At 41.5% G+C, this 27,518-nt stretch overlaps 1 protein-coding gene across 1 annotated transcript in view; it reads right to left on the bottom strand.

The window, feature by feature from the left end:
* Positions 1 to 9,619: 9,619 nt before the first annotated feature.
* cerk (ceramide kinase) overlaps positions 9,620 to 27,518 on the bottom strand; it is a 46,143-nt gene continuing 28,244 nt past the window's right edge. The window contains exons 7-13 of the mRNA XM_085768981.1: positions 23,323 to 23,397; positions 22,926 to 23,078; positions 20,753 to 20,861; positions 20,094 to 20,173; positions 17,083 to 17,288; positions 13,256 to 13,479; positions 9,620 to 10,301 (exon numbers count right to left, since the gene is read on the bottom strand). Coding sequence (XP_085625107.1) covers positions 10,235 to 10,301; positions 13,256 to 13,479; positions 17,083 to 17,288; positions 20,094 to 20,173; positions 20,753 to 20,861; positions 22,926 to 23,078; positions 23,323 to 23,397 — 914 coding nt within the window. The 3' untranslated portion in view covers positions 9,620 to 10,234. The remainder of the gene's footprint in view (positions 10,302 to 13,255; positions 13,480 to 17,082; positions 17,289 to 20,093; positions 20,174 to 20,752; positions 20,862 to 22,925; positions 23,079 to 23,322; positions 23,398 to 27,518) is intronic.

Raw genomic sequence — 27,518 nt, 5'->3', positions numbered from 1 at the left:
TTTGTGTTTACAACATGTTGCATGATGCAAGCTTTAATGATTGTTTTCACTTCAAAGCTTCAAAAACTGATGTTTTTATTTTTAAAACCCTTGTTCGTTTATTTAAGCACTGCCAAACGTCTCTTACAAGAAATCTACCTCAGCCTGAAAACAAATGAGTAATGAATAAATACTGAACAGTGAGAAAACAAACAACAGTGTGTGAAAACAGTGCTGCAGATTGAAGTGTGTAATTGTAATAACCATAGATTGAACTGTAATAGGGTCTTCTCCATTTCTAAACACTATGTATCACTGTGCAAGTGTGTAACCCCCCAGGAGAGGCAACAGGTTCGCTCCCAACTCATCTTACAGTTACTTTTTAATGCACTAAGGAGCCCCCCTGTTTCATTTTTAAACACGCAGTCAATATAGTTTTTGAATGAAGTGCTACATTTATTAATGGCAGCCGCCAGGAGATGAGTTGAGGTGAATGGTTGGTGAGAGAGCAAGGCTGTCGCATTAGAAAGTGGGTTTCACATCCAGAGTTTAGTCAGTGACGAGGCTGAGACGACAAAAGTTCTTTAGTTTAGATCAAAGAAGGGCTGTGGTGTGGTTGTAAACAGGAAAACTTTACGGCGACTTCAAAACGATAATGAGATTTTGATCCTCTATATGTCAGATAGAGATAGATGGATAGATGCAGTCTGCTTGACTTGTGCATCAGCTTTAAACACCGCAGAGAACTATGGGAATCCATCACAGCTCCCAGTTGGGGGTTATGACCAAGCAGAAACTTCAGAAAGGTTGCAGGAGATTGCATCAATGCTCGAGTTTCTTTAACATCTTCAATAGCTTTTGTTTCACAATCTCTTCCACTATTTGGACAATTGAAGTGTAATGAGACTGTAGCTTTATCCTTAAACTTTTATTGAACAATATAAAACTAGTATTTAAGTTTCCCATATCGTCAGCCTCGCTCTCACACATACACAGACTTCTAACTACTACTATAACTAATAATTTGTTTGTGTGTTTGCTCCTGCTGACCAGCCACCTCTTGTGTACAGTCAGTTAGGCCATTGCTGAAGCGTGCCTCATATTCTTGCACAAGACGGAGCGATTGCGGATGCCTTCTGGCTAATGGAGTCATTTGGGGGGAGAATGGTGGCGTGTGTACGGTACTTCTGTACCACCATGCTGTGGCTTGCTGGAGAGGACTAGATGGCGAGCGACATTATAGGGTGTAATTACTTCAAGCACCATTAGGAACACAACAACGTCTGTGCTTAGCAGAAAACAGTCCTTGCCGATTGCGTTTTGTGCACGTGTGACTCGCTTTATGTGTTTGCACAAACACGGCCCTCCTATTCAAGTGATTAACAAGTAATGAGTAGATTGCTCCAGCATCAGAGTCCCTGTTTGCTAACAAAGCGCCAGCTGAGGTAATGACTTGTCACTACAAGTGCCACTGAGGACTCAGCGGGTCTGACTCCAGTCACAACTTCTAACTCAGTGCTGTTGAGAGTTTGAAACACATTTTCCCACTTTACATGTTGATTGTCAGTATTCATTTCCTAAAGATGGGCCATCATACCTACTGTATAGAGCTGAGGTCAGGTTTTTTAAAACTTTCTACATAGGATGCAGACAAATAGTTAACCGAAAACACAGTCATGTCTATCTGCCCACTTCCTTCTCAAGTGTTTATACTTTATACTGCCTAATGTTCTGGTTCAGGTGAGGACATCTTGTGTTTCTCAAGTGGACACTTTCATTTTAACAGCTGTACGCTGTATGTCAGGTCCTGCTTCCAATTAGTGAAGCACCGATCCAATCTGTGTAGCTCCATTTGAACAAAACATGAGCCAGAGATTGCTGTGGCATTGAACCCTCATCTGATTAATGAACATGGCTGATGGCAAAAACATTGTACACTCTACATTTAAACCAGGTGGGTCATGATGACTGATACCAACCTACGTAGCATACTGGCATCTTTAATTTCAAGTGAAACTAAAGATGCACTGTGCCAACTGAAAGTGTTTCTGTTGTTATGAAACAAATCCACATCGGCTGGATCATCCATTAATCAGAAAGTCGCTGGCAGTGTTAGGCAGTAACACATTATTTAGTAACACTTTACTGAAATTTGATTACGTTTTTTGGTAGAGTGATGTAATGCATTATAATTTCTAAAATAGCAATTAGATTATAGTTACAAGCCCAGGTAATTATACGTTACCATTGCTGGTCCTCTCCGCTCCTCTCACCCACACTAAAGCACCTGTTCTGGGATACACAGTGTCGGAACGCCCCGCCTGACTTCCACGGTCCTCTCCGCTCCTCTCACCCATGGGAATCGAGGAACTAGCAATGTAACTAGTAACGCAATTAAATAAATTGTCAGTGTGTAAGTGAGTGCCTATGATAGAGATGTGCTGTGTACATCGCAGCACTGAATGAAAGTGTGTGATTTTAACTTGTAGTGTAAAGTGCTTTGAGTGGTCGTTAAGACTAGAAAAGTGCTATGTAAGTGCTTTATAAATGCAGTCCATTTACCCGCAGTCCATTAACCTACATGCAAATTCGATATAAAGATTATGCCTTTACATTGTGAACGCACTGCGTGAGCAACACATGCTGAGAATCATGCTGGAGTTAGAGCTGCAGCTTCACATGTGACGACCTGTTGAACATAAGACAATCCTGAGGACACGCTGATGAGATGCGAAGGACTTTATTATTTATCACTTATCAGCCACAGGGACCAACCTACTTTCCATTTTTCCCACCCAAATTTCATTATCCAGCCGGTATTGTCTCCTCAGAAATTTAAAAAGATTTCTGCCCTCTCATCAGTAACCATGACGTCCATGGTCCTGTTGACAGCAACTATAATTTCTCCTCTCCTACTGTAGATATATTGATCATGTTATTAAAGCTCCTCCTTGCTCCCAGCTTTGCTTTATTTTAATAATCTATACTTGATGACATATTGATATGTTTAATCATGTATGTGTTTGTCCCCAAAGCACCATTGTTACATTAGAAGTGATGGCTTGTCAGAGTCATATTGTTTCCTATTGATTGGAGAGTTATTAGTCACAAGCTTGTAATTGTCGTCTGGTTTTGGTTGTCTATTGATGAAGCACTTCAAGACTGATTATTATGAACTAACTTTATAGTATATGTCAAAGGAGGTACTGATATGTTTGATTTTAAACAGAAAGTAGGTGCCCAATAGTAACTAGTTATACAGCCGAGCACCTTATGGCCAACAAACATTATCACTGATTGCTTATGTCTGCAGAGGAAATAACAATATATTCGGCACAAGGCAAACCAAGGTTATTGATATTGTTCCAAACGTATCCCAATGAATATGTAATTTTCCTGCAGTTGGCTGCTTAGTTTTACCCAGAATTATCCATCATAACTACAACACTCAGTATAAGCCAGAAAACATCTTTCTGCTTTATCAGAGTGAAAAACTCATCAACAGCTGAGTGTTTCATAATCATGTCACTTGTCTACCATCAACATGCTAATGTGTCTAAGCTGGTCACTTTACAGACACTCTGACAGGGCCTCCGTTGACTGGGATGTGTCATAAATATCATGCAAAGATGTCATGGGTATACAATACATTATTGAAACTGAAGCAAGTGATGGATGAAAACCCAACCCATTCAAAATGATGGTTTTCACCCTTCCAGCCCATTAAGATAAAGTCCCTCTGAAATGAAAAGCATTGTGGAGTAAATTACATATCAGCGCATTGCTTTGAGATGATTATTACGATTTGTGAGATTAAGAAGATGCTGGGCGAATGGTCCCTGCTAATTGCTGTATTAATGCAGATTCAAGGGCCTCTTAGTTTGAGTGTTGGCTTTTACCTAAAATTACCATAATAAGGCAAATGGTTGAGTGTAAAGTTAAAAAAAAAAGAAGAAGAAAAAAAAAAAGACCAACTTCATAATGAGCATTTATGTGCTGCTGCTGCTGCTGCTGCTGCTGATTCATCCATGGTCTCAGAATAGCCCAGAGAAACCAGTGAACACAGTGGAGCACAATTCAGTTGAGAAGATGGTTCACAATTATACATTCACATAACCTGGCTCCCATGAACATACTTAATGAACCTGAAGTTTCCTTATTTAATGTTGAGCTTGACAAATCAGTTCTCACTTTTAATGCATTTGACAAAACAATCTTGAGATCAGCGCTTGTTCCAGAGCTTTCAGCCATCTCACATGGTCATCATGAGCAGATGCTGTTTGTGTTACCATGTTATCATGGAAGTGTAAATGTCCCATCTTTGGAGTGCTTTAAGATCGCTCAGCCATGTTGACTTCAATGTGGAGTTCATTCTTGTCCAGTGAATATTGCAGTTAGCTAAACAAACACAACTTGCTAGCTTCTGCTGCCCAATTATAAGACAAAGAAGAAAAAAAAACTTCTTACAAAAATACTGTATGTCTCAGATAGTTAACCAAACAACTAGTTAGATCTAAAACCTAAATGCACACACACACTCACACATGTGCCACCAGGTGATAATATACATTGTACATAATGACACATAAATCCAAAACCCAACATTAGTGGTTTAAGCTTGAAGGTCTGACCTCCAGCATGTGTGAGTGCATTAGCGAGTTGAGATGTGTGAATAAAGGTATGTGTGTGCGTGTGTGTGTGTATGTGAGAGAGAGAGACAGAGAGAGAGAGATAAGAGGCCGGTAGTGGCTCCTGACTGAGAAGATGGACTGTTATGGCCTCATTGATCTAAATCTCTCACAGGGAGCCCATTCCGATCAATACGGAGAGAAGTGCTGTTTGGACCACCGCCCCTGCAATATCTGCTCTGTCCGTCCCTCCTTCTCTGTTTCTCACTCACAAAGCTCTCACACCACCCACCTCATCCCCTTCAGCCTCTCACACATTGAGTATTCTCTGCTTTTGTTTGGCTCTTATTTGCACGACCTGCAGTGGGAAAACAACATTATTTACCAGATTGGGTCGCTGTAATTATTCGCCATGCAACCAAGGAGGGTGTAATGTCGGCGGCTGCGGCCACCAGCAGACTTCACCTTTCCTACTTGTCTCCACTACAGAACGGTCTGCTTGTGTAGCATGTAGGTTGACCGGCTTTGCTGCTGTTGGTCTGCATCAGACATGAGACAAAGGTTAGGAAGAAAATGATGTTGGAGGTGGAGGAAGGTGCATGGATACAGGGCCGTTGCTAGGAATTCTGGGCTCCCTGAAAGAATACTAAAGTGGGCCCCTGACTTTTCCACTTTTTTTCTTAGACTACGTATGTATTATCATTTTTTATTCAGCCTACTTTGTTTCGATGCTAATGCAGCATTACAATGAGTATTAGTCAGGGTCTTATGCAGAATAAATCAGTCATACAAAGATTGGACTACTGGGTTTTTTTGTGGGCCCTACTGAGCGCTGGGTCCCTAGAATTATCATCACCTTTCTCCCCTATACAACAGCCCTGACGGATATGGCGAAGTTAGTAGCATGCAGTCTCAAAGTGGGTCCACAGCACACACTCATAAAGCCACAGAGTCTCTAGTGAGAGAGAGTGTGTGGGAGGCACCTGAGAACAGAAGGGAGGAAATTAAAAAAGAAGAGGGGATGAGAGCATACTTCAGGTGTGAGTCCTGAAAAGAGAAACATGTTGATGCAAAGTGTGAGTGTGAAAATGTATAATGCCTGTATTGTGTGTTTGTGAAGGTGAGAGTGTGAATAACAGCGTCCAGGGGATGCAGCAGCACCGTCATGTCCTGTTAGGAGCCATTTCTTTGGGTAAAGACACTGGTGAATTGAGGATGGCCGACCGCTTTTTGTGTATCTTTGTGTGTGTGTGTGTGTGTGCGGTGGAGGGTGTTTGCCCACTGTTTCGTCTCACCTTGTGTCTCAGGTGGGATGTGGGAATGAGATAGCGGCTCTCAATGGGCCGCAGACAAGCAGATGGAAAATAAATCAATAAGAAAGTATCAAAGCAAGAAAATGAGGGAAGAAAAAGAGACAGAGGGAAAACAATTTGAGTTGCTGCCGCAGACTGGAGAGGCTGAAAAAATCCCTCCGGTGTTTGTTGCCACACCAGTGCTTATATTAGAGTAATGCGTGACCATTTGGAGGAAGGGACAGTCAGTTCATTAGGAAGGACTCAACTTAAAGCAAACACACATTGGTAGTCAAAAGTGGAGGCAGGAGAAAAGTATACGTACATACACACATATACATATTTATATGTATATAATACAGTCTGAACACTGGAAAAAGTTAATAAGCTGCACACAATTTGAGTAAGACACTCCATTTTACGTGTATCCTGAGAGGTGGTTAAAGCTGCACTGATGGATTTTTTTCAGCCACCTGGGAGAGGCAGGGTAAGATGCTCTTTAGCGTATAATTGCTTCATTATGTTCAGCAGCAAGTAGCTGTTTGTTGTCGTGGGGCTGGACAGGTAGAGTTTACTGAAGAGTTTTTGTTGTTGAAACCGGCTGCTTGCTTGGCGGCAGTGAGAGAGTTGTAGGTGATCAAAGCAAAACAATGACTTGAATGATGTAAAAACAGAGTTTCATCACTGTGTAATGGGAAAGGTTTGACTCACAAACTCATTTAATCCACCGTTCATACTGAAAATTGAAAGTGTTGTAATATAAAAAAGTACAAATACCTTGTTTCTGTACATATCTGTACTTCTATTTCTGGCGACTTTCACTCTTTCACTCAATTATCTATTAACATCTTTGCAACTCATTATTATGAAATAAAATGAGAAGAAATTTGTAAGATTGTAAACGAATGGTCCAATTCCAGTTGGTGATGCAATACAATGCTTTATTATAAGGATGCTTTATTATAAGGAAGCTGTAATAAAGTTCATAATAAAAATTCTAACCACTGTTAATCCTCCACTTCCAACGCTTAAGTACATTAAATATAATGTTCTGAAGGGTGACTTTAACTTCTACCATAGTCATTTTATGCTCATAACAATTGTACTTTAACTAAAGGATTGTTTTCAAGTACCTACTTTTACAAGTCTAAAGAAATATCGTATTTCAACCTTTTGAAGTGACAGTTCATCAGTTTTACAAATTAAGGTCAGCTTATGTCATGAGATGCTGATCTCAGGTCTTAGAAAATCTGTATAGTTAGCTGGGGTTTGTTAAGATTTAGACAAATTGTCTTAAATTGACAAATTTCAGATGTTCAAGTGAAATTTAAATGCCATACAAGATATACATGTGGTATACGCTGTGATATCTTAGAACTTGTAAATGGCATGTTTTCACAGAGCATGTGTACATGACACATGAGAAACTGCATGGGAAGAAAATTGAATCAGGTATTTAAATTGGTAAAGTAATTTGAAGGGCACCTAGGTTTTATCAGCATGGACGCTACACATTTCAGAGAATGACCTCCCATGTGCTGCATAATTCACACCACACAGACATAAGCTGTTTGTTTGGGACGTTTTGACACCAAAATCAATTTAATCCACATTTCACCCATCTGTGGTTAGAAAATTTTAAATGATTACAGTCACCAAATTCAGATTTCCATTTTCTTTTGCTGTATGACATTTTGGAATTGCCTTATGGTATCAAAAAAAAAAGAGAGAGAAAGAAACAAGATCCAGACTGTGTGCAGAATGAGCACAGCTTGAAATACCACTCCATCTCAGCAGAGACCTTTGATGTCTGATGTTCTTTAATGAAACATCTCGCTCACATCAGAGAACCCTATTAAATTCCACTCATACAGGGAGACAGAGAGAGAGAGGGAGAGTGTGAGATTGAGAAAGCCAGAGCAAGGGTGTACTGACCTTTGTGTGCATGTGTGGGAGTGTGTGTGTGCGCACGTGTGTGTAGAAAAGAAAAGGAAGGGATGAGACATCAGCGGCGTCAGGCACGCCACGAACATCACACAAATGATAGCGAAAGACCCACTTCAAAAGAACTTTATTGAGCATTTTCAGAAAACAGATCATGTCACTACATCACAGTCTAATTTGTTTACTCAAAATATGGAGAGCACAGTGAGACTGAATAAAAAAACTTAAAAGTACAGCTGAAATTAAAATCAGTATTATACATCCTTGATGTTTGTTTTGATTTATTCACATTAGTGTCCTCCAGGGAATGGTGCGATGCTTTGCTTTAGCAAAATGTAGGCAACGTCGTGGTATCACCTCAAATGTAAGGTGACGGGTTAAAAAGTTTGGGGATCCTGTTGCTATAGTAACACATCATTTCAGCAGTGTTTACATAAAATAATTAAATAAATAAAAACATCTATGGCTCCTCATGTTTGTACTCTGAAATTAAACAGACAGCTAATGCTAGCCAATGTCCTTCCTCTGTGTACAGGAGCTTTAAGTACAGTGTCAAAATATAATCAATAAAAAGTAATATTCTACTGTTAGCAGGCTATACTTATAGTTTCAGCTTGTCAAGTGGAAGCCATAGGTGGAAGCTAGCCTACTTTCAATCCTTGAAATTTGTAACAGTTTAGATGGAAGTGACGGGAATTGACATTTTAGTTTGACATTTTTTCAGCATTTGCACTGTCACTCATAAACTGCTAAATCCCCAAAACAAGTCCACCCTTATTGCCTTGACTCTGTGTGTGTGTGTGTTTTTGTGTGAGAGGATTTTAAAGCATCTGAGTCTTTGAAAAGAGCATCACACTATAAGCTGACAAAAGTGAGCGCTGAAGGTGAAGCATTATTACTGACATCCAGAGCCAGTATTAAACGAACTGGAGAGGATTTAAAGAGAGGACCAGGCTTTTATGGAGTGTGTTTGTGTGTGTGTGTGTGTGTGTGTGTGTGTGTGTGTGTGTGTGTGTGTGAGTGAGAGAGAGAGAGAGAGAGAGAGAGAGAGAGGGACAGAGAGACGCTGTATTACTGCATGTGCTGCCGGTCTTTGCTCATCAGTAGATGCTTGTGTTGGCTACAGTGTGAGAGCATCTGCAGAATGGCAGCCATGAGGCTAATTGTGATAAAACTAACTCATCACATTCGCACCTTCACAGACACATTAACACACAAACACACACACACACTTCAGTTAATGCAAGTTTTAAAAGGGATTGTGGAAAACAGACTTAATCCTACACACATACACACACAATTACACACACATGCTACCCTATTATGATATATGTAGTTTGATACAGTTTATTGAAGCAGGATTAGCAAAAATAAAAGCTGCTACTTTTCATCTGCAGACACATCAAGACCAGCTTGACCTCCAGCTAACAGGAGCTAAATGAGGCTAATTCCCGAGCCTTACAGTAGATTATCTCTTATAACGTTAACAATGCATCATTCTGGTTAATCCCAGGTGATGACTGAACTGTCTGTGGTTTTTAGCCAGAGAGGAGCAGAGCTCAGAGCCACAGGTGCGGTGCAGCAGCGCTGAGGCACACCAAATCACTTAGCAGCCACTTTGCCTTATTACCCAGAAGCCACCGGGGCCCTGTTAGTGTATTGCAGGGCATTCAGCTCTTTTCATTAGTGCCCCTGGCTCATATCTGCTTTCACCTGGGCCACAGATGAAATAATTTTCCCCCCCCAAAAAAGGATCAGATTGCTTTTTTTCCTCTCATAGTCCAGTTCTGGCATTTTCAGTCTTTTCAGTTTATCAGTGTCTTCCACAGGCTTTCTTTTCCTCACCCTTTCTTACAAAGCTGTATCTTCTTTGCTGTCTTTCTTCTCTTTATAGGGAGAAATCCTATTTGAGTTCTCCTTCATGGTAGTATGGAAACCTTTAGCTGATTGTTGCGGCTGAATCCAGCTCAGTCCAGGTCAGCTCGTCTTTATGCGGCGGTGTGAACACCCAGGCTGCTACTTTTGCGGTCCTCAGACACGTCTCTTTGCATCTTCATCTTTCCTTTTCTGCGGTTGGTGGTGGCAGCTTTCTATCTTCAACCGGAGTTCAAATCACTTTGACTTTGAAGTTTAATTCCACCACTTCCTGTGCAGACACAGGACTTCCTGCACATTTCATTCAGTCCAACGTGCTAAAAAGAGCTATGGTGCCAACATTCAGGGGCTTACACTGATGTGATGCATGTGTTTTCCCAGGAGAATCTTGCCAAGTACAACTTTGTGTTGCTCTGTTTTCTAGCGGCTAAATTTCCCCGTCCAGCTCTAAGTCCACTGAGCAGTGCGTGCTTGGCTCCGGGGCCCAGGGTGTGCAAAGGTTTTCAAACACACACACTACTGCTGCTGCTGCTGCTGCTCCTCGATACCGCGGGCAAACAGCCTGATCAACTGGCACTGGACACTGCGGGGAGAAAGAGTGCACACACACAAAGACACACACACACACACAGACACACACACACACACACACACACACACACACACACACACACACACACACACACACACACACACACACACACACACACACACACACACACACACACACACACACACAACGCATCATTTAGCCTGAATAACAAACCATCAACTTAATGACTATGCTCATTTCAATGACACTTTACTGTCCATGTGGCAGATGTAAAAGCAATGGAACGGCACCCTTGTGTGCAGACTTGACACGCAAACTTGAAAGTGAGACAATCTTAGTGGTGTGTAAAGTATAAAGACCTTTAAAGAGCTGCTATAACAGATGTTATAATACAGATGGGGCAGACACACACAGCAGAGCCTGATGCATTATGAGGTAAAAGTATACTATCTGAAAAAAGAAGCAGTGAACAGGGAAAATGGCTGCTGTGGTGCAGTATGTTGTAGAGCCTCAATTATAGGTCTGCTAAATGTTACCTGTGTTTTTACTGGAACACCTGTAGTTTAGATGCAGGGCTCTCTAGCAGATAATACTGTATAATGAATTGGCATGGTATAATTTTCAACAGTGATGATTATTATGACAAAAATCAAACAAACATTCATTGCTATTATATCTGTAACATCAAGGAAGCAGCATATTTTTGGTTTGAATTACATAAGTGGACCCCGACCTGTTTAATTCTTGCACCTTGAGTTTCACTCTAAAACGTGTATTTGTAAGTTTAAAGGCAAAACTCTTCCCTTCTTTCTTTCTTACTTTCTCTCCGTTTCGCCTGGGCTATTACCATTAATTATCCGAGCGGCACTCTGGCTGGCTCACTCCAAGAACGATTAGCAGAGAGGAAGAGGCAATAAAAGGACGGACTTCTGCTTTAATTAAAGGGGAGTAGCCTTTTAACATGGGGAGGGCCATTAAATTAGCAACATTACAGCGCCATGCATCATTGGCAAAGTACAATGGAGCATGAAATAAATGATGCGTCAAGCTGTGCCACACCAGCTATATAGAGATCTGATAGCAGGGGCAAGGCTGAAGTGTGGACAGGGCCAGAATAAAGAGTGGGTGTGCATGTGTGTGTGTGTGTGTGTGTGTGGCGGGGGGGGGGGGGATTCCACTGAGGTGCCAACACCGTCCAGCGGGGAACAGTGAAAGAGTCTCCAGATCAGACCCTGTTGGACAATAGCAGTGCTAATGGCACTGCTGCTCTCATTGCTGTCAAGCCAAGCAGGAGATGCGGCTATTAGCGGCTAACACTAAGCATCAAGAAGTGGTGACACTTCATTTTCTGTGTGGATATTAAAGGTTGGCATGTTGTTGTTATTGTAGACCATCAAATCATACTGTTGTCGCAGTGTGACAAGAATAAAAAGCTCCAGTCAGACTAACAGCTCTGTGACACTTAACTCAGGCACCACGGTTGTTTGAGCTAAGTGCCATGCTTATTGGCATGCTAGCATGTTAATGCTGTCTCTGTAGGTGGAGTGTGGAGCCACAGATAAATGCACACAAAATAATCAAGAAGAAGTGCATTGATATGTATCTGTATCTATTTTTATGTGACTAGTAAATTCTCAAATAAAAGCCGGGTCTAAAATAGACACCAGTCTCCTGTAGGCCGGGCCTGGCTACAGGTTTGAGCAAATAAAAGCCAGTTTCAATTAGAAGCTGGGTCTTTTCTATTTTCTGCAAGTTCTTGTGAATGTACAAAACCTCTCAAAGCCCATGTTTGCCCGCTTGAGCAGTTTCTAAGTTGTTTAATTTGTGCTAGAGTTTGGGCCTGAAAAACACGACCCGGTCCGACCAACAGCCCAGACCTAATGCGGCCGGACTTACAAGCATTAATTCGCATATAACATGGCCAAAACAAAAGGAAGCCCATGGTCTGAGGTTATATGTTTATATGTTTTCGACCCGAACCCGGTGCATCCAGTTGTTCAGGCCCATTGAGAACTTCTTCTATTCTTACTCTTTTAAACAGTAAGAACAGAACAATTTGATAGAATTTCCCATCTTTGCTGAGTGTGTTCAAAATTAAATAAAAGCTTTTCCCATATAGACGCCTGTCTCAAATATAAGCCGGGTCAGGTCAGCAGTTGAAGCAAATAAAAGCCCAGGCTATTTAAGAATTTACGGTACATGAAAATCCTTCCTGGATATGACTTCTTTGTGCTTCATATTCACACTCACCCATAAGAAAAGTTTGACCTCATAATGCTGCTTCATGAAGAGGACAAAAAGTCATAAGCAATAATCCTCTGAGAAACATGTATGTCCATATAGAATTTCAAAGCAATTCATTTACTATAGAGACATTTGGCTCGAGATCAAAGCCTGTGGTTTAAAATTATATGTTTGAGTTTTCCTCTAGTGTACGGTGAAGACTGAACACGATCTATCTCTGCTCAGGCTTCAATTCATGACACTCAGAAACATTTTAGGGCAATTTAATCCAACATTACATCTTAAAAACCCAAGAAGAAAAGACTTTACTGTGAATTCTCCACCATGGTGATGCAATAGACATGAGCTCAATTTCAACACTTCTTCCATTATACCTGCTTCTACAGTGTTATTTGCACAGATTCAGAGCCATTTGCTGCTCATCATTTGCGCTGAGAATGATCCCGACTGTCTTTCGTCACAGGTGAAAGCAAAAATAAATGGGCAAAGAGGAGAAGAGATTGAACTATGTCTTTCTTCAGCAGGCAACTGTTTCAGTTTTTCAGTGTTAAATGGGCAAAACATTCATCATGACAGATAAGTCACAATATATTTTCTTATTTATCCACTTGTGGCTGCCAACTTTTTGATTTATTTTTCACTTTCTCGAGTTTTCAGTCGAGCAACTTCTTTATTTTGGCAAATAATGGACTAAAAGCATGTTTGGATCTGCGCCCACAGGTGAGTCTGTGATCAGTTACCTGACTTGGATGGCAGCGTGAGGCAGGATCTCCCCGTCACAGTTCCAGCTGCTTTTGGCTTTGCTGTAGTTGCAGCTCGGTTGGCTGCCGGGGCAGATGGGCCTGAAGCCCGTCATCTTCTTGGGGGCCTCGCTCATCAGGTCCTCCAGGGAAAGCAGCTCCTGGTGACGCGGCTGGAAACGAAATGTCCTCACCCGGTGGACCTCCACAAATGAGTGGTCAAACTAAAGGGGGAGGAGGGTGGCAGAGATGGGTGAGAAATAGATGAAAGAGATGAAGCAGATGTGTCCACAGATGGTGCAGAGGTTAACGCTCCACTGTCTTGACTGACTTGAGTCAAACTGCAGTGCAATCCTCCAGTACAGTCACAGAGAATTAATGAAGGCACATGTGCTGAAAGATGCAATAAAAACTTCAGTTCGTTTGCGAATATGTCATGGAAACAAACAAATTCAGGATTTATTTGACAGTTTCATTACCATGTAGAGTTTTCTGATTTGGTTTTAAACTCCTCTTTCATCTTGCGTCCAAAATTAAGGTCAATAAAACAAAAACAAACACTGGATTTCTCTGTGGTGGATGGAGATGGATCTGTCAGGGTTCACAGGGTGCTCCAACAACAACATGAACTTTTTGAGCATTTAAACATCTCAAATTGAACATAAACGACTTATTTTATACATTAAAATGGCACTGAAAAGAGGCGGTGGGATATTTCTTTGAAATATGATGATTGTATTGCAAGGTAAAATTATTCTTGGCATGTCATTCTTTTTGCGTTTATTAGCTCCTGGTGGGTGAGGTAAAAAGTTAATTTCTCCTCTATTGTCTTTTTATGGACTCCTACTGATTTTATAATGAAAAGCAAAACTTCACATGGGCTCGCGCATTTGTGTGTGGGTGTGTCGCCATTTATGAAGACGAAAACAGCAAAACAGGGGAACAAATATGAAACGGTAGCGGGCAGAAAAGAGGTCAGATGGAATGGAGATGCATAAAAACTATGTAAACGGCCGAGGAGTGAAAGAAGGAGAAAGAGAGAGAGAGATGAAAAGAAATTATTTTGTCAAAATCCCCTTTCATCTCACTCAGTGTCACAGAAAGGTTCAGCTCTGTCCGGCACACTATTTTCTTCAACTTCACGGGGTGCCACTTTCTCTCTATTCTCTTCTCCTTTCTTCTCATCTCTTTTCTTGTCCTCTCTCCCTCTCCACCTTCCTTCTCCCCCTCTTCTCGCCCTCTCTCATCCCGAAAGCGGAGTGACAGCCATTTATTTCACATCAGACCCACTTTATGACTGCAACCGCTTTGCATTCAAGCTGGACGGTCTGCCTAAAAGGCTTTCTGACAAGGCCATGAATACACTTAGTGGCTCCTCACTCCTTGTTTCTCTCCGCTTGGCTGGACAGTGATGCTGATATTAAGTGAACTCTGATGCAAAGTCCCGCTCACCCTACTCATACAACTACTTGTCAACCACAGTGTGTTGCAAGTAAAGCAGCCAAGACAGCCTGAAGGTAGAGACGCACAAAATCGTGACATTTTCACACTGTGGGCCCCCTGAGGTGCAGGATGTGATCCTTACACCAGGATGAGGTCTCACTGTAACGCAGAACGTGTTAACCAGCTGGTGGCACTGGAGGAGAACTCTCAAAAATCAGAAGGAAAGCATCCAACACTTGATAAGATATTTCTGTCTGGATGAAAATGTTGGACCAAACAAACAACACTGACACAGGTGGATCTAGTTCCAATCGCCTGTTCGGTATTTCCCATCAGGTCCTTTGGGAGCAGAGTTATCGTTAGTGCAATTGACCTCACCTGGTCCATCTACCCAGAATCCACTGCACTTAATGGTGCGTTCCAGGCAACCCGTAACTCGTATCTTTCCAACCTGTTCCTATGGTTACCAGTTAGAACGTACAGTCAAACTCGTAACTTCCCACCTGTGAACTCGTACTAGATCGATCTACTCCCAGTTCCCAGTTCGTAACTCGTAACTTGCCTGGAACGCTACAAACTCGTAACTGGTGACTTGAAGTCGTGACTTACGGGTTAAAAAGCCTGCCTGGAACGCACCATAAGTCCACTCATCTCCATGGTCTCCCTTTCACTGGGACTGCACTGTTTCCTTCATTTGGTTTCATTTTGTTCTACCTTTGCACCACACAAAAGCTCTTAAAGGATACATTTGGGGTTATCTTATATAAACTTGAAGCTGCATTGTGTGTTTTCCCTTTGCTAGTCATGGCCGAGGTGTCAGGTTATGACAAAGGCAGCAAAGGAAGGAGTAAAAAAAAAAAAGTCTTAACCTTCAGATTTTGAGCAAGTTCCAAGTCACTGTGATGGGAATCAAGCAGGAGAAGCTCAGGCCCAGTGCCTCCTCAAATGTTAAAAATTAAGTTTTATTTTCAACATTATTTAAAACTGCTGAAGCTGCTTCCATGTGATATATGTCTCTATATGTGCTATTGCCTTTGCTCTCCTGCAATCCAAATTTAAGTATGTTTGGATTTAGCTACTCCCGATGTTCTTTCTTTTTGTTAGCATCACACTAGAGATCAATATATCATATCATGTTTAAGAAGGAAATGGGACTTAATTAAAAAAAAGAAAGATTTAGAAAACCACATCTTTGATAAAAAAAAAAAGAAGAAAGAAAATGGTCCCCTAAGTCACATGTCTCAGGAGTACACTTTAGATCTGTTCTATTTAAAAAGTGCCTTGAGATTACTTCTGTTAGGATTTGGCACCATATGAATAAGTCTTTTATTGCTTTGCTGTTAAGTCAAATAAGTCTCAAATCAGTTGCTAAATGTGCGGAGCCTCTGCACATGTTTCTCTAAAAAATAACTTCAGTGAAGTGTCTGAATCCATGTAAATATGCAAATACATAAAATTCTAATCTACAAAAACCTCATTACCAGAGTAAAACTCATCTTTGTGATGCAAACAGTGTGTGCACAAGTCAGTGTGTTGATCTTAGAGCTGAAGCTCACCTCAGGATGTCACTGTTGACTCAAAACACACTTTGCAATCCCACACTTTAACCAGACAGCTCCAGAAATTACCTACAAGATTCTTCTAAGTGGGATAAACATCCTGAGGTCCTTCCTGAGGTAATAATTACTAATCACCAGACTTCCCCTGGTAATACTTGCACTATCCTGAGAGGGCATTAGTCTGGTATCAGCCTGTTCTCCCATACAGCATATCCCTGATGCAGCGATTACTGGAGCCGCTCTGGACCAGGGTGGAGGTTATTTATGATACGTGGGAAGGCACAAGGGCTAAGGCATTTGAACTAAAGTGAACCATAGTTGGGAAATTGAGCGGAGTCAGCAAACGGAGGTGCTAGCACAGCAGGCAGGCTCATTCACAGACTTAACACACTCTCAATTCATCAGTGCACAGATTGAGAAACTCTTGATGCCGAGCACTAAATTCTGCAGCACAGGGACTTAAGGGGAGTTTTTTGGGGATGGATGGATAAATTTGTTACTAAAAGTTTTTTTTTTTTTTGTATGTTTGTTTGTCCACTCTTTAGAAAGGAGGATTCTTTTATTCCAGCTCGCTCCAAACCACATGAATTTACTTGGATCATGTCATATTTATTGTGTCTTATATATTTTTATTTTTATTATTGAAATAGTTTTTAACCTCTATAAAGCACTTTGATGTAAAGTGCTCTATGAAAAAAAATTATTATTATGTCAGCTCTGAATTAGGATTCATGTACGTTTCTACAGAGGACAGAAGGACAAGGGAGACAAATCATACTTGACTTGATCTAAATGCATAGAGTGACTAAAGATTACAGCTCCTACCTGGTCATCTTTGTTGGTGTGTCGAAGCAGGTGTCTGAGGAAATCCAAGCGGGAACATTTCCTGACCAGGATGAGGTCCACGTTGCCGTCGGCGAGGTGGGCGGCGGGCGACAGGCCTTTCGGGCTCCGGGGACATGCGCAGCTCATATTGGCCGCATTTATGGCGATGAACTTTCCCTGGATCACGCTCCAACCACCACTGCCACCTGGAACACAAGGATTAGATTAGATATACTGTGTCTAGAGTAGATTTATATAGTCTCTAGTCTAGATATGAAAACCAGCAATATCTGTCTAAGCCTTCAATAAAATAGAGGAAGGAGGTGTGCTTTCAAAGATTAGCAGGACTTGTTTTTTGAAATTTCATCTCAGAACTGATGACTGAAAGTCGAACCAAGTAAACATTTGAATAAAACACTGTCTTATTAAACCTTTTGCTTTGGCATGTGTTTGTAATTTCTTATATATTTGGCTGTGAAACTTGAAAGGTATTGTTCTCCACTTGACCAAACTGAATCAAGTTTAAACTCTTTAAAGGTATTATATATGGGGGCTCTCTGCGGCAGTATAACTGAAGTCCAAACAAGTTAACTCACTCTTATTTAAGTGTTCTCAAAGTAAAATAAAATTTGGCAGGTTCACGCTGGGAAAATGTTGAGTTTGCAACAAAAATCAAGTGCTGCAGAGCCGCTTTCACTAACCATCTCTGGCTTCCTTCACTCTCCTCTTTGTACTGCAGTGTTAAAGCTCCTCCATCTGACATTGACGCCCTTAAATGAAGAGACTTTCTGCTGCAGTGAAAAGGCTGTGTTGCCATTTTAATTTGGTTTTGTTTTTTTGTTTTTTTTGCAATGCTGTATTCCACAGCAGCTCCACGTTTTCGTAAATGTGCCACATTTGAGCCGAGATTGAAGTCACAACTTGTTTCAGTTGATAAGTGATAAATAGAAGCAACAAAAATCCTGATTCTGTTTGGTTTCTCCACAAGTGCTGAAGCAAATCATCTGTGAACAACCAAGAATGTACTTTGAAATCACAGTGTTTTCAAGTCTTTTACGAGTCCAGAGGTGAAGTTCCAAGCTTGTCACAAAAGTGGTTGATGCTGATGAGGGTCCATTAAGATCCAGATGTTTTTGGCAGGAATCCCGAGAGCAGCTTTGACCCTCCCAATGGAGCCGAGACAGAAACTTTTGATGCCGAAATTACTGCACTAAAGCTGAATGTCTGCCTGTTATGAAGTGCAATTAAGTTTGGGGACGAGGATGGGTTCACGGCATCTGAAGAGAGAGCCGTACACACACACAGCAGGTGGAAGACTGGACTGGATTAACTTCAAGTTTTCTTGTTATGATTAAACGCACATGTGGCCTCCAAATCTCACATGACAGATGCGATGGCTGCACCTCACAAATCACCACTCTGTTCCTCGGAGATTAGAGGCTGTTTACAAGGGATGGCCTATCAAAGACACAGCGGTATCACCCATGGGGCTGCCAGTGCCTGTCACCAGGGTGATAGTCAGCGGAGTAAGCCGCGAGGAAACTAAAAAAAGCGATCATAGACGTCCAAATCAGCGTCTGACTGTTTTTATGAGGATCTCGGAGGGAAAATGATGCGATCTCAGAAAGCAAAACGTTTCATTACCTTTCCCCCTCATTTCGCAAAACAAACGTACAGAGGTGATAACGCGAACCGGTGATAACAAGCCCGTGGAGGCTACATAAAGACAACAATGTTCTAATTGGGGAAAGTGGTGATTAAAGCTGAATTAAAAAAAGAAAAATCAAAAAGACAAAACGGATCCAACTGCGGACTTGGTGGGCTCTGCATTAGGAGGACGTTTTCCAAATGACTGTTTGCTTTCGGAGAGGAGGCTGGCTCATTTGCAGAGAGGGAGTGTGTCGTGCCTCATTGATTTAGCAGTTGTGTGAGATTTCCCTCGCCAGGAAGAGAGAGAGAGTGGAAAAAAATCGCAAAACAAACAGCAGCACTGGCGTGAGGCAAAACCCCGTCAGAGCTAACGCGGCCAAATTTCTTCCTGATTAGTGGGAGTCTGTTACACATCACACACACACACACAAGCAGGTTACGCTCGCTTTCATATTGACACAAGAGGAGAACACAGACACACACACACACACATGCCACAGGAAGTTGGTGTCCAGATAGCCAGGCCAAGATGGAAAATCTTGAAGCTATATCACAGCATTAATTAGAGAGGGAAAAGAACACACACACGGCTCATCTGCAGCTACAGCACACACACACACACACACATGAGGAGTTAGTATTTCATCTGCCTCCAGAGGTTTTAGTTGCCATGTTGTCGGCTTGAGAGGATTGTGGATAATTGTGTGAGACCCGGTCAGGAGGGCAGCTAGGGGAACAACGGGAGTGGACTTTGTCCCACTCCAGCGGACAGACACGCACCAGGAAGACGTAATATGATCAAGTTGACGAAGAGAGTGGATTATGAAGATTTACAAATCGATAGGCGAGGGAAGAAAAAAAAAACCTCTCTGGTGGGGCACAATGGGGAGCTGTGCAGTGTCACTAAAATCAGTTTAGATTTTCTCGTCAATAACTCATCAAGAATCTCATCAAGAATTTTGCCATGCTGCGGGAGAAAAACAGCCCGGACAGAAAATGGAGATGAAGTGAAATTTGAGAAGGAGAAGATGATATTATTTACACTCAGTCCACCTCAGGTACTTAATCTAGCTCGAAAAAGAAATGCAAATCTCCCCTGATTTGGTTCGTGTGTGTGCGTCTGTGTGTATGCAACTTCAAGGAAAGAAGCCAGCCGGAGCTGGATTGTATCGTCTCCTTTTAGTTTTTGTTTTCATGTCTTTTCTCTCCAACAACAGCTTTGGGTTTCATTTCCACTCATCTCACAAGTCTAGAAACGGTTTCAAAAACTGGCAGATAACGAGGCAGAGAAATGAGACACAGGCTTTCATTTTTGGTGTGATTAGTTTGACATATTTCAAGTAATAACCCCAAACTTGTACCTTTATCTGACTTCTCCTTCTCCTCTGACATCTCCCACTGCTTGTCCTTTGATGGGGGCTTGTGTTGACAGACGTGGCACCTGAAATATCAGCATAACCTTGTTTTTTTCTCATTCTTTTTCCACAATCATCAAGCCATCATCGTTGCTGTGACACGCAAGGCTTTAACGGGCTTAAATGATTCATTAGGTGGGAGAAAATTCAGTCAATTTTAAAACTGACATATACTGTACCTGTGTTTAGCTTTTTAAATATTAAAAAGTTTTGTCAGGAACGCTGAAATGACGTCTACAGCTGGAGAGGCCTTTTGTAGCACAGTCATATCACTTTTTAATGGTAAAACAAGTTGACAGGAAACATGGCGTTTTTACAGATTAATGGTTTTCTGCCCCTCTTTTCACTCCCCCATAACGAATGCAAACAACCGCTGCGCCGTGCGTCTGGAAAAACCAAAAGCACTTAGTCGAGCACTTTCCCCCAAAAAGACTGACTGTGTTCAGCCCACAATAAATCAGATATGTATGCCTGACAAACGTAAACTAACCCGTTTAAGCTCTGGCAGGGGCACCTCTGCTACCAAACTGCATCAGATAAGTTAGCACATTGTAAAATACAGCTGGAGAGCCGGAGAAATGGAAACGTTATGGTGCTTTGTTTACCCAGATCGACACTGCAGCTTGTCCCTGGGGTTCCCCACGTTGTCCTCGGTGGCGGGGAGGAAAGAGACGGTGCCTTCGTAGTAGTTGTGACTCAGAAACGTTTTCACACCTGAAACACAAACACAGAACGCATAAAGCTTAATCTAACTCTAATTACACCTGACAAGACAATTAAGAGTCAAATTGACACATCTGCATTGCTAAATAGACTACTGTTCTGTTTCCTCCAGAGCCTGCAGGTTTAACCGGGCAAAAATAAAAGAAGCAAAGTTTTTCGAGCTTTATTTAAAACACTTATTATGTTTGTGGTGCGAGACACAGCCCAGGGACTGCATTTATAAATAGTGTGTGGATGAAAGTTTTGTGCTTGAACCTTGTGTATGCTAATTTCTACTCATACAGTAGAATTAGAGGCAAGCAGGCCTGCTGCCAGGATTTCCATTTTGGGTGGGTTTTGTGCTTAAAGGGATAGTTCACCCAAAATTCAAATTTCACTCATTTCTTATCTACTCACCCTCATGTCGACTAAGGGCTGGGAGAAGTTTCAGAGTCCTCCATGCCTTCTCTGAGTTACGGAGGGGGGGGTCAGCGCAGCAGCAGTATTTGTCCATATAATGGTTGTAAATGGATACCAACTTTCTTCGTCCAAAAAGACAGACCAAAAAACATCCAAATACCTCCATACTGCTCGTCTGTAATGTCCCTCTTGTATTGAAGCCCCGACATGAGAAATTGTTCCACCGGTCACGCGAGATTTGCACTGACACAGGAAGAGCAGTGAACTGAGACACTGGGAGCTTCCACTACAAACAAGCTTAAAATATAGACTTATTTAATTTTTTTCAGAACAATTTCTCATGTCGGGGCTTCAATACAAGAGGGACATTACAGACGAGCACTATGGAGGTATTTGGATGTTTTTTGGTGTGACTTTTTGAACGAAGAAAAGGGAGCACCATTCACAACCATTATGGACAAATACTGCTGCGCGGATCCCCCCATAACTCAGAGAAGGCACGGAGGACTCTGAAAATTCTCCCAGCCCTTAGTCGACATGGGTGAGTAGATAATGAGTGAAATTTGAATTTTGGGTGAACTATCCCTTTAAAGAGGTTACTAATACTGCTGGTTTCCAAATTTAGTTTCTAACTTTATTTAGAACAGGAATGTGTGATATCCTGCAGCGGAGAGCCGTTAGTTTGCTTATGACACTTTTTACAAATCTGTTGTATCATTCAGTGGTGAGATACTGTAGATTGTTGTTTTCACAGTCAGCCTACTTTGTACTTGTTTCAAGCGGCACACGTGGGTACGCTGCTGTTCAGCATGTGAAAATGAAATGTCTCTCTTTTACCAGTGGAGCTTGTTTTGCACATGAGCACGCACAACGCACAACACAAACACACAATGGTTTCACATAATCCACTGATCATCAGCTGATGGACCGTGAAATGCAGCGATGCAGCGGTGACACTGCGGGGCTGGTTTACATGAATGTGCACATACAGGTTTAAAAATGTCAACAAAAACCTGCACGGGGAAAATATTTTATGAGGGACTTAGAAATGTAGATTTGAACACTGGTAACAACACAACAAACACATCAAATGAGATGTAGGCTATGAGTCTGTTCTCTCGGTGCCTAAATGTTGACTTCTTTGTTCAACCTGGAAGCTCATACAGTATATTCACATTAAAAGTTTGTTTAATACAATGCTTTCATAAACATGGCCTCCGCTTTCCAGTACAGAATTATTTCTCCTCTGTACATTCAGCCCCCAGTTTAATTTAGCCTGGTTTCATAAATTGCATTATAGTGTGGATGCCTTTGTTTAAAGCACCATATAGTACCATGAATGCAAGTATTTATGTGTGGCCCCAGTGGGGGGAGAAATCTTACTGGTGCTGGTGAGGCTCACAACAAAGAGTTTGCACTGAATCCATGAGCCTGAGGCTGTGTGTTAGATTTATATATTTAATCCTCAGAAGCCTGAACCTAAAGCCAAACACGCACGCTCTAGGATACACTCGAGGTTGCACAACTTTAATACAAGCAGGTGTGTATGTGTGGTCAGGTAACCTCAGAGGCCAGGAAGCCATGGGTTTAAAACAACAAGGTTAAAGTGTGTAGGCAGGAGTGTCACTCAAGCTTCAAGATTGATGGCCTTCATACCTGACAGGTCATATCTGGCGGGACCTAGCCATCTCTTCCTCTCACTGTCGGTCAGAACATCTCCATAGAAACCGTAGCCAAGCAACGAGACAGAGTATTTGAGGAAAATGTCGTTGTGATGGACTGAACACACATCCAGCGGCTGGGAATCACCTGTTAACATACACACACACACACACACACACACAGCGGAGTTGTAAAATGACACATCCTGCAACATGCAAAGACGCAGACATGAACATGAAACAAAAAGCAGCTGCTTCCACAGTCGGTCAAAGGTTGTTGCTGTTGCAGCTTCTTATCCAACAGCGGTTATCAGTGTCCTGATGGAAGCGCCACCCTGGACACTGAGATAAACAGCACATGAGGTGGAAGTCCTTCAATCACCTCTACTCACCCACAATGATGTGTAAAGCAGAAGTAACTGGATCGTTGGTTCCCACTGTGCCAAAGCAGATACAATCAGTGGACCCTGTTGAGTAAGAGGCACACAGGTCGATGGTTGGTTGTTGTAGCACTGACTTGTTACAGACACTGTGAAATGAAAAATGACCTTTTTATTTTAACACGCAAAAACAAACCATTCTTTACCTTCCTATTTAGAGTTTTTAATGTTTTTTTTGTTTTGTTTTTATGAGTTTTTAAAGTCATTATAGTGACAGCGAAAAGGACACACACTAACTGTCACCTGATTGAACCAGAATCTATTTACAGGGACTTCCTGATTGACAGGTCAATAGTTGTTGAGATATTTCACACACTATTTTTTTTTCTCAGCCTGGTTTCGTAGGGAGGGTAGCTTCTCTGTTGATTATTTCCCGCATGGGATTGTTCAACTGTTGCATAGTTGGACGTGGTTTTGTTTTAATTGTTATGCATCAGCGTTAATTTGGCTGGTCGACCCATCCCAAGATAGCTGCAGGGACAGGTGAAGTGTCATTCATGTTTCACTTTCTTCCGCCATTGCTGCTGAATGGAAGTGACCCGGGAGCATAATATTTTCCAATGTCTACAAAAAGTATGTAGACAGTGCACAGATAATATTTAAATGATGAGTAAGAATTAAAAACCATTAATAAGAACATAATGTAATTAAGCCCAACCACTGATTAGCAAAAAATTCGATATGGAAATTAGAAACATAAAATCTGATTATATAAAGTTATAATTAAGCCAATAAAACAGTAAGATATATGAAGCCAATAAAAAGAAACTGAAATAAAATAGAATAAAATGGTAAATTAAGACCAGAAACCAAATCACTGGAAAGCGCAGCTGCATTGTGCCCAGTTAGATTTTTGCAGTGAAGTTCTGGTTACTTTTTATCAGTCGACTTTATGATATGATCTTATTCTATCAGAACAGACTGTGCTGGCTTGTTGCCACACAGATCTGCCATGCAGGTAAAAGCTGCAAAGACGTTAATGCTATGTGTAAATGTCTTCTTCATAAATCATTTAGGAAATATTTGGATCCACGTGAGGGAAACCACGGGAGGAAAAACTCAGCTGAATGATTTTATTCGGAGGAAGTGAGGACACCTTTCCGTCATAAAGTCAACTAATCGGAGAGCTCCGGGCCCTGGGCTATTATCGACTCTCTTCAGCCAACAAATGGAGGATAAGAGGCATCCCCTTGCCTTGAGAGAAATGTTGAGTTTGACATTAAATCTTTCAACTTGAGAGGTAATGGGGCTCTATCGCTCTTTTTCTGCACCACATGGTGTAATTTCAGACCTATCTGCCCTACTTTTGATCATCTTCAAGTGGTGAAATGGGCCCACTGCCACTGATAAAAGACGGGGAGACGGCGAGGAAAGGAGGAGAGAGGAGAGTGAAATCTAACTAGTGGTGTTTTGAGCCGGCTCACAGAAGCGTGACAGAGGAGATCAGACCTGTCATTCAGCGGTGGACACAGATGAGTATGAAGATGAGCTCCCCTCTCTCGCCTTCTCTGACTTTTTATGAATATCACTTATCTGGCCTTTGCCTCTTCTCCTCCGAGCTTCGTAATCACATCCGAACACTTTCCAATTGCTCCTGACAGCGCTGCACTGCCTGCTATTATGCCAGGCGTATAAAAAAAAATAAAAAAACGGTGACATATGCCATTTGACTCTTCTAAAGCTACGCAGTAAAAGCCAACTGACTTTGAATGGATTTAAGTGGCACACACAGATGTTCAATGATGTTCAGCCCTCAGATGTTAAATGTTTTATTCCCCTTAAGTTACTCAAGCAGAGTAGCCTGTTGGCAAAGGAGAGGGCCTAACTGTCACATTACATATCCTCAGAGGGGAAGTTCCAGTTTTCATCCATGTTACCCCCCAAAAAATTATAAAAAAATAAAAACAAAAAATGTCTCATCATTTACATTGTCTTGGCAGCAATATCATCTTTATCTCGAGGACAACAATGGAGTCTAGATGTTTTTTTTAGAGCTGCTTTGAATAAAGTAGCTTTCTGCTGTTTGAATCCTCAGTGCATGAATGTATTTATAGCTGCATTTATGACACTGGCATACAATGATATCAGTGAACCCTTTCAAACCAGACAAGTGGATCTTTGAACAACATGTGCTTCTTGGTTTTTTTTTTTGGTTTTTTTTAAAAAGATCTACTATCAATGTGTCAGGGTTAATTGAAATTCTCTATCAGACTGTAACAGATAAAAACCAGTGTAATATGAAAATGTCATGAGGGAGCGTCTGTGTACAACAGCAGAGAGGAGGCTATAAATGAGCTGTTGACTCTTAATTTGAACCCTGACGCCGGGGACTTTGATACCTTTGCTGCAGCGTTTCCACGACTTTGGCAGCACTATTGATGAATATATTGATGAATCATAATTCACAGCCAGGTGGCAAAGGTACAGTCCTCTGAGATGGGACAAGCACAGAATCAAAATTTATGACTCCATCACAACAAAACCTTTAAGCCTGCTGGTGTTGCCTTTCAGCAAAGGTGTGTGTGTGTGTGTGTGTGTGTCTGTGTGTGTCTGTATGTGCGTGCCAAGATGTTAAACCATCCCCATTATCACACATTACTGCCACTTTAATAAGAAAAGTTACAAACTGCTTGAGATGAATGACTGGCAGAGGTGACATTAATAAAACAGAGTGATCAGTGAGAGAAAGACACTTATTGTTCTGGGTCAATGAAGAAGAAGAAGATGGAGGATGCTCTAATTTACTGTAGAATAAAGGCTGCTGCTGTCATTTATTTATATATACTATGTATTTGTTATAATCACAAAACCAACATGTTAATTTGTGTTTTAATACCTCCGTAACCAACCCTATCTGTAGTAATTAGCTCAAATCCATTTGTTTCCATGAACAAATATAGCACATATGGACCCTTTCATTGAAAAAAAAGGAGTTTAAAAAGTAATTTCCTTAAGTAGGGGTGCTGTAATCTTTAGCAAATGTTGCTCAAACAAGATTAAATACGTGTTTCAGACTATTTTCATTGGCGGATTAATACACACTTGGTGCGTACCATAAGGTATTTATGGTGCTGTGGCAGTAAAAAGAGATTTTACTTACAAAGATAAATAAACTCATTGTAATAATGGCAGTTATCAAACCCATGCAAAATGTTCATATTTCACTATACATTTTAAGTTTCCACTTAGGCTACTGTATAGAGCTGAATCTGATTCATTTAAACCTCGTCTTTGGTCTTGATTCGTAACGTTTGCTACAGTGACAGGAGCGTCACTCTGCCTTCCTGCTCCTCGGCCAAAAATTCCCTCTGGACTCGACAAATAAATACGTCTTGTAATAAAAGAGCTGGATTTGATCTTGTTGCTCCCGCTGTCACTCTCAAACATCAGACCTGTCCGATCATCAGCACTCACTTCTGTCAGTGACAGACCTGAGGAACCACTATGATCAACAACATGTCTGTGCTTATTTAATGTTTTGAAGGAACGTCAAAAACTGGCTCTGACTTTAATAACACTGTGGAGAGGCCTTGGACATAAGGGGTTTGTTTGACTGACTATCAAGTCTTTGGATTAAAACAGCACAGCAATGGCACTTGAAAACCTCTTTGGAGCTGTTGTTGTTTGTTCAGTTTTTTTTTCCCCCCAGTGGCCCTGAGCTTTCAGTGATAGTTTTAAGGACCTGAACAAAATAATATGTGAGACAGTTGTATGGGAATCTGACACATCATAGTGTTACCATAGACTATAAAAAATATGGACGTAGTGTTTTGGGGAGTCGTTTTTGTGACTCAAATATGGCGGCCTGAACAGCGCCATGTTGGATTTACCGGCCGAGAACCCGCCCACTGGCCTCGAACGGCCTCGAAGCAGCGGTCTCCGGACCTGTCACTCAACGTTTCCGCGCCCTAATTGGCTAGAATTTTAAACCTAATAATAGTAAAACGGTAGAGTTAAAAAAAAATTCACCCCCCTCAGAGTGTGTGCGGGGGTAGAAACTATCGGTTGTGACCAAAAAACATGATGGCACCAGTTCTCATCATGTTTATTGAGGATGTAAAATCGGCGATTTTAACATGGGGGTCTATGGAGACATGCTGCTTTCTGACACCAGCCCCCAGTGGCAGCCGAGAGGATTGCAGTTGTTT

This window comes from Trachurus japonicus, chromosome 23, assembly GCF_045865225.1.
Source record: "Trachurus japonicus isolate A0001 chromosome 23, Traja_1.0".
Classification (NCBI taxonomy): Eukaryota; Metazoa; Chordata; class Actinopteri; order Carangiformes; family Carangidae; genus Trachurus; species Trachurus japonicus.
This window is presented reverse-complemented; position numbering and strand designations above follow the sequence as displayed.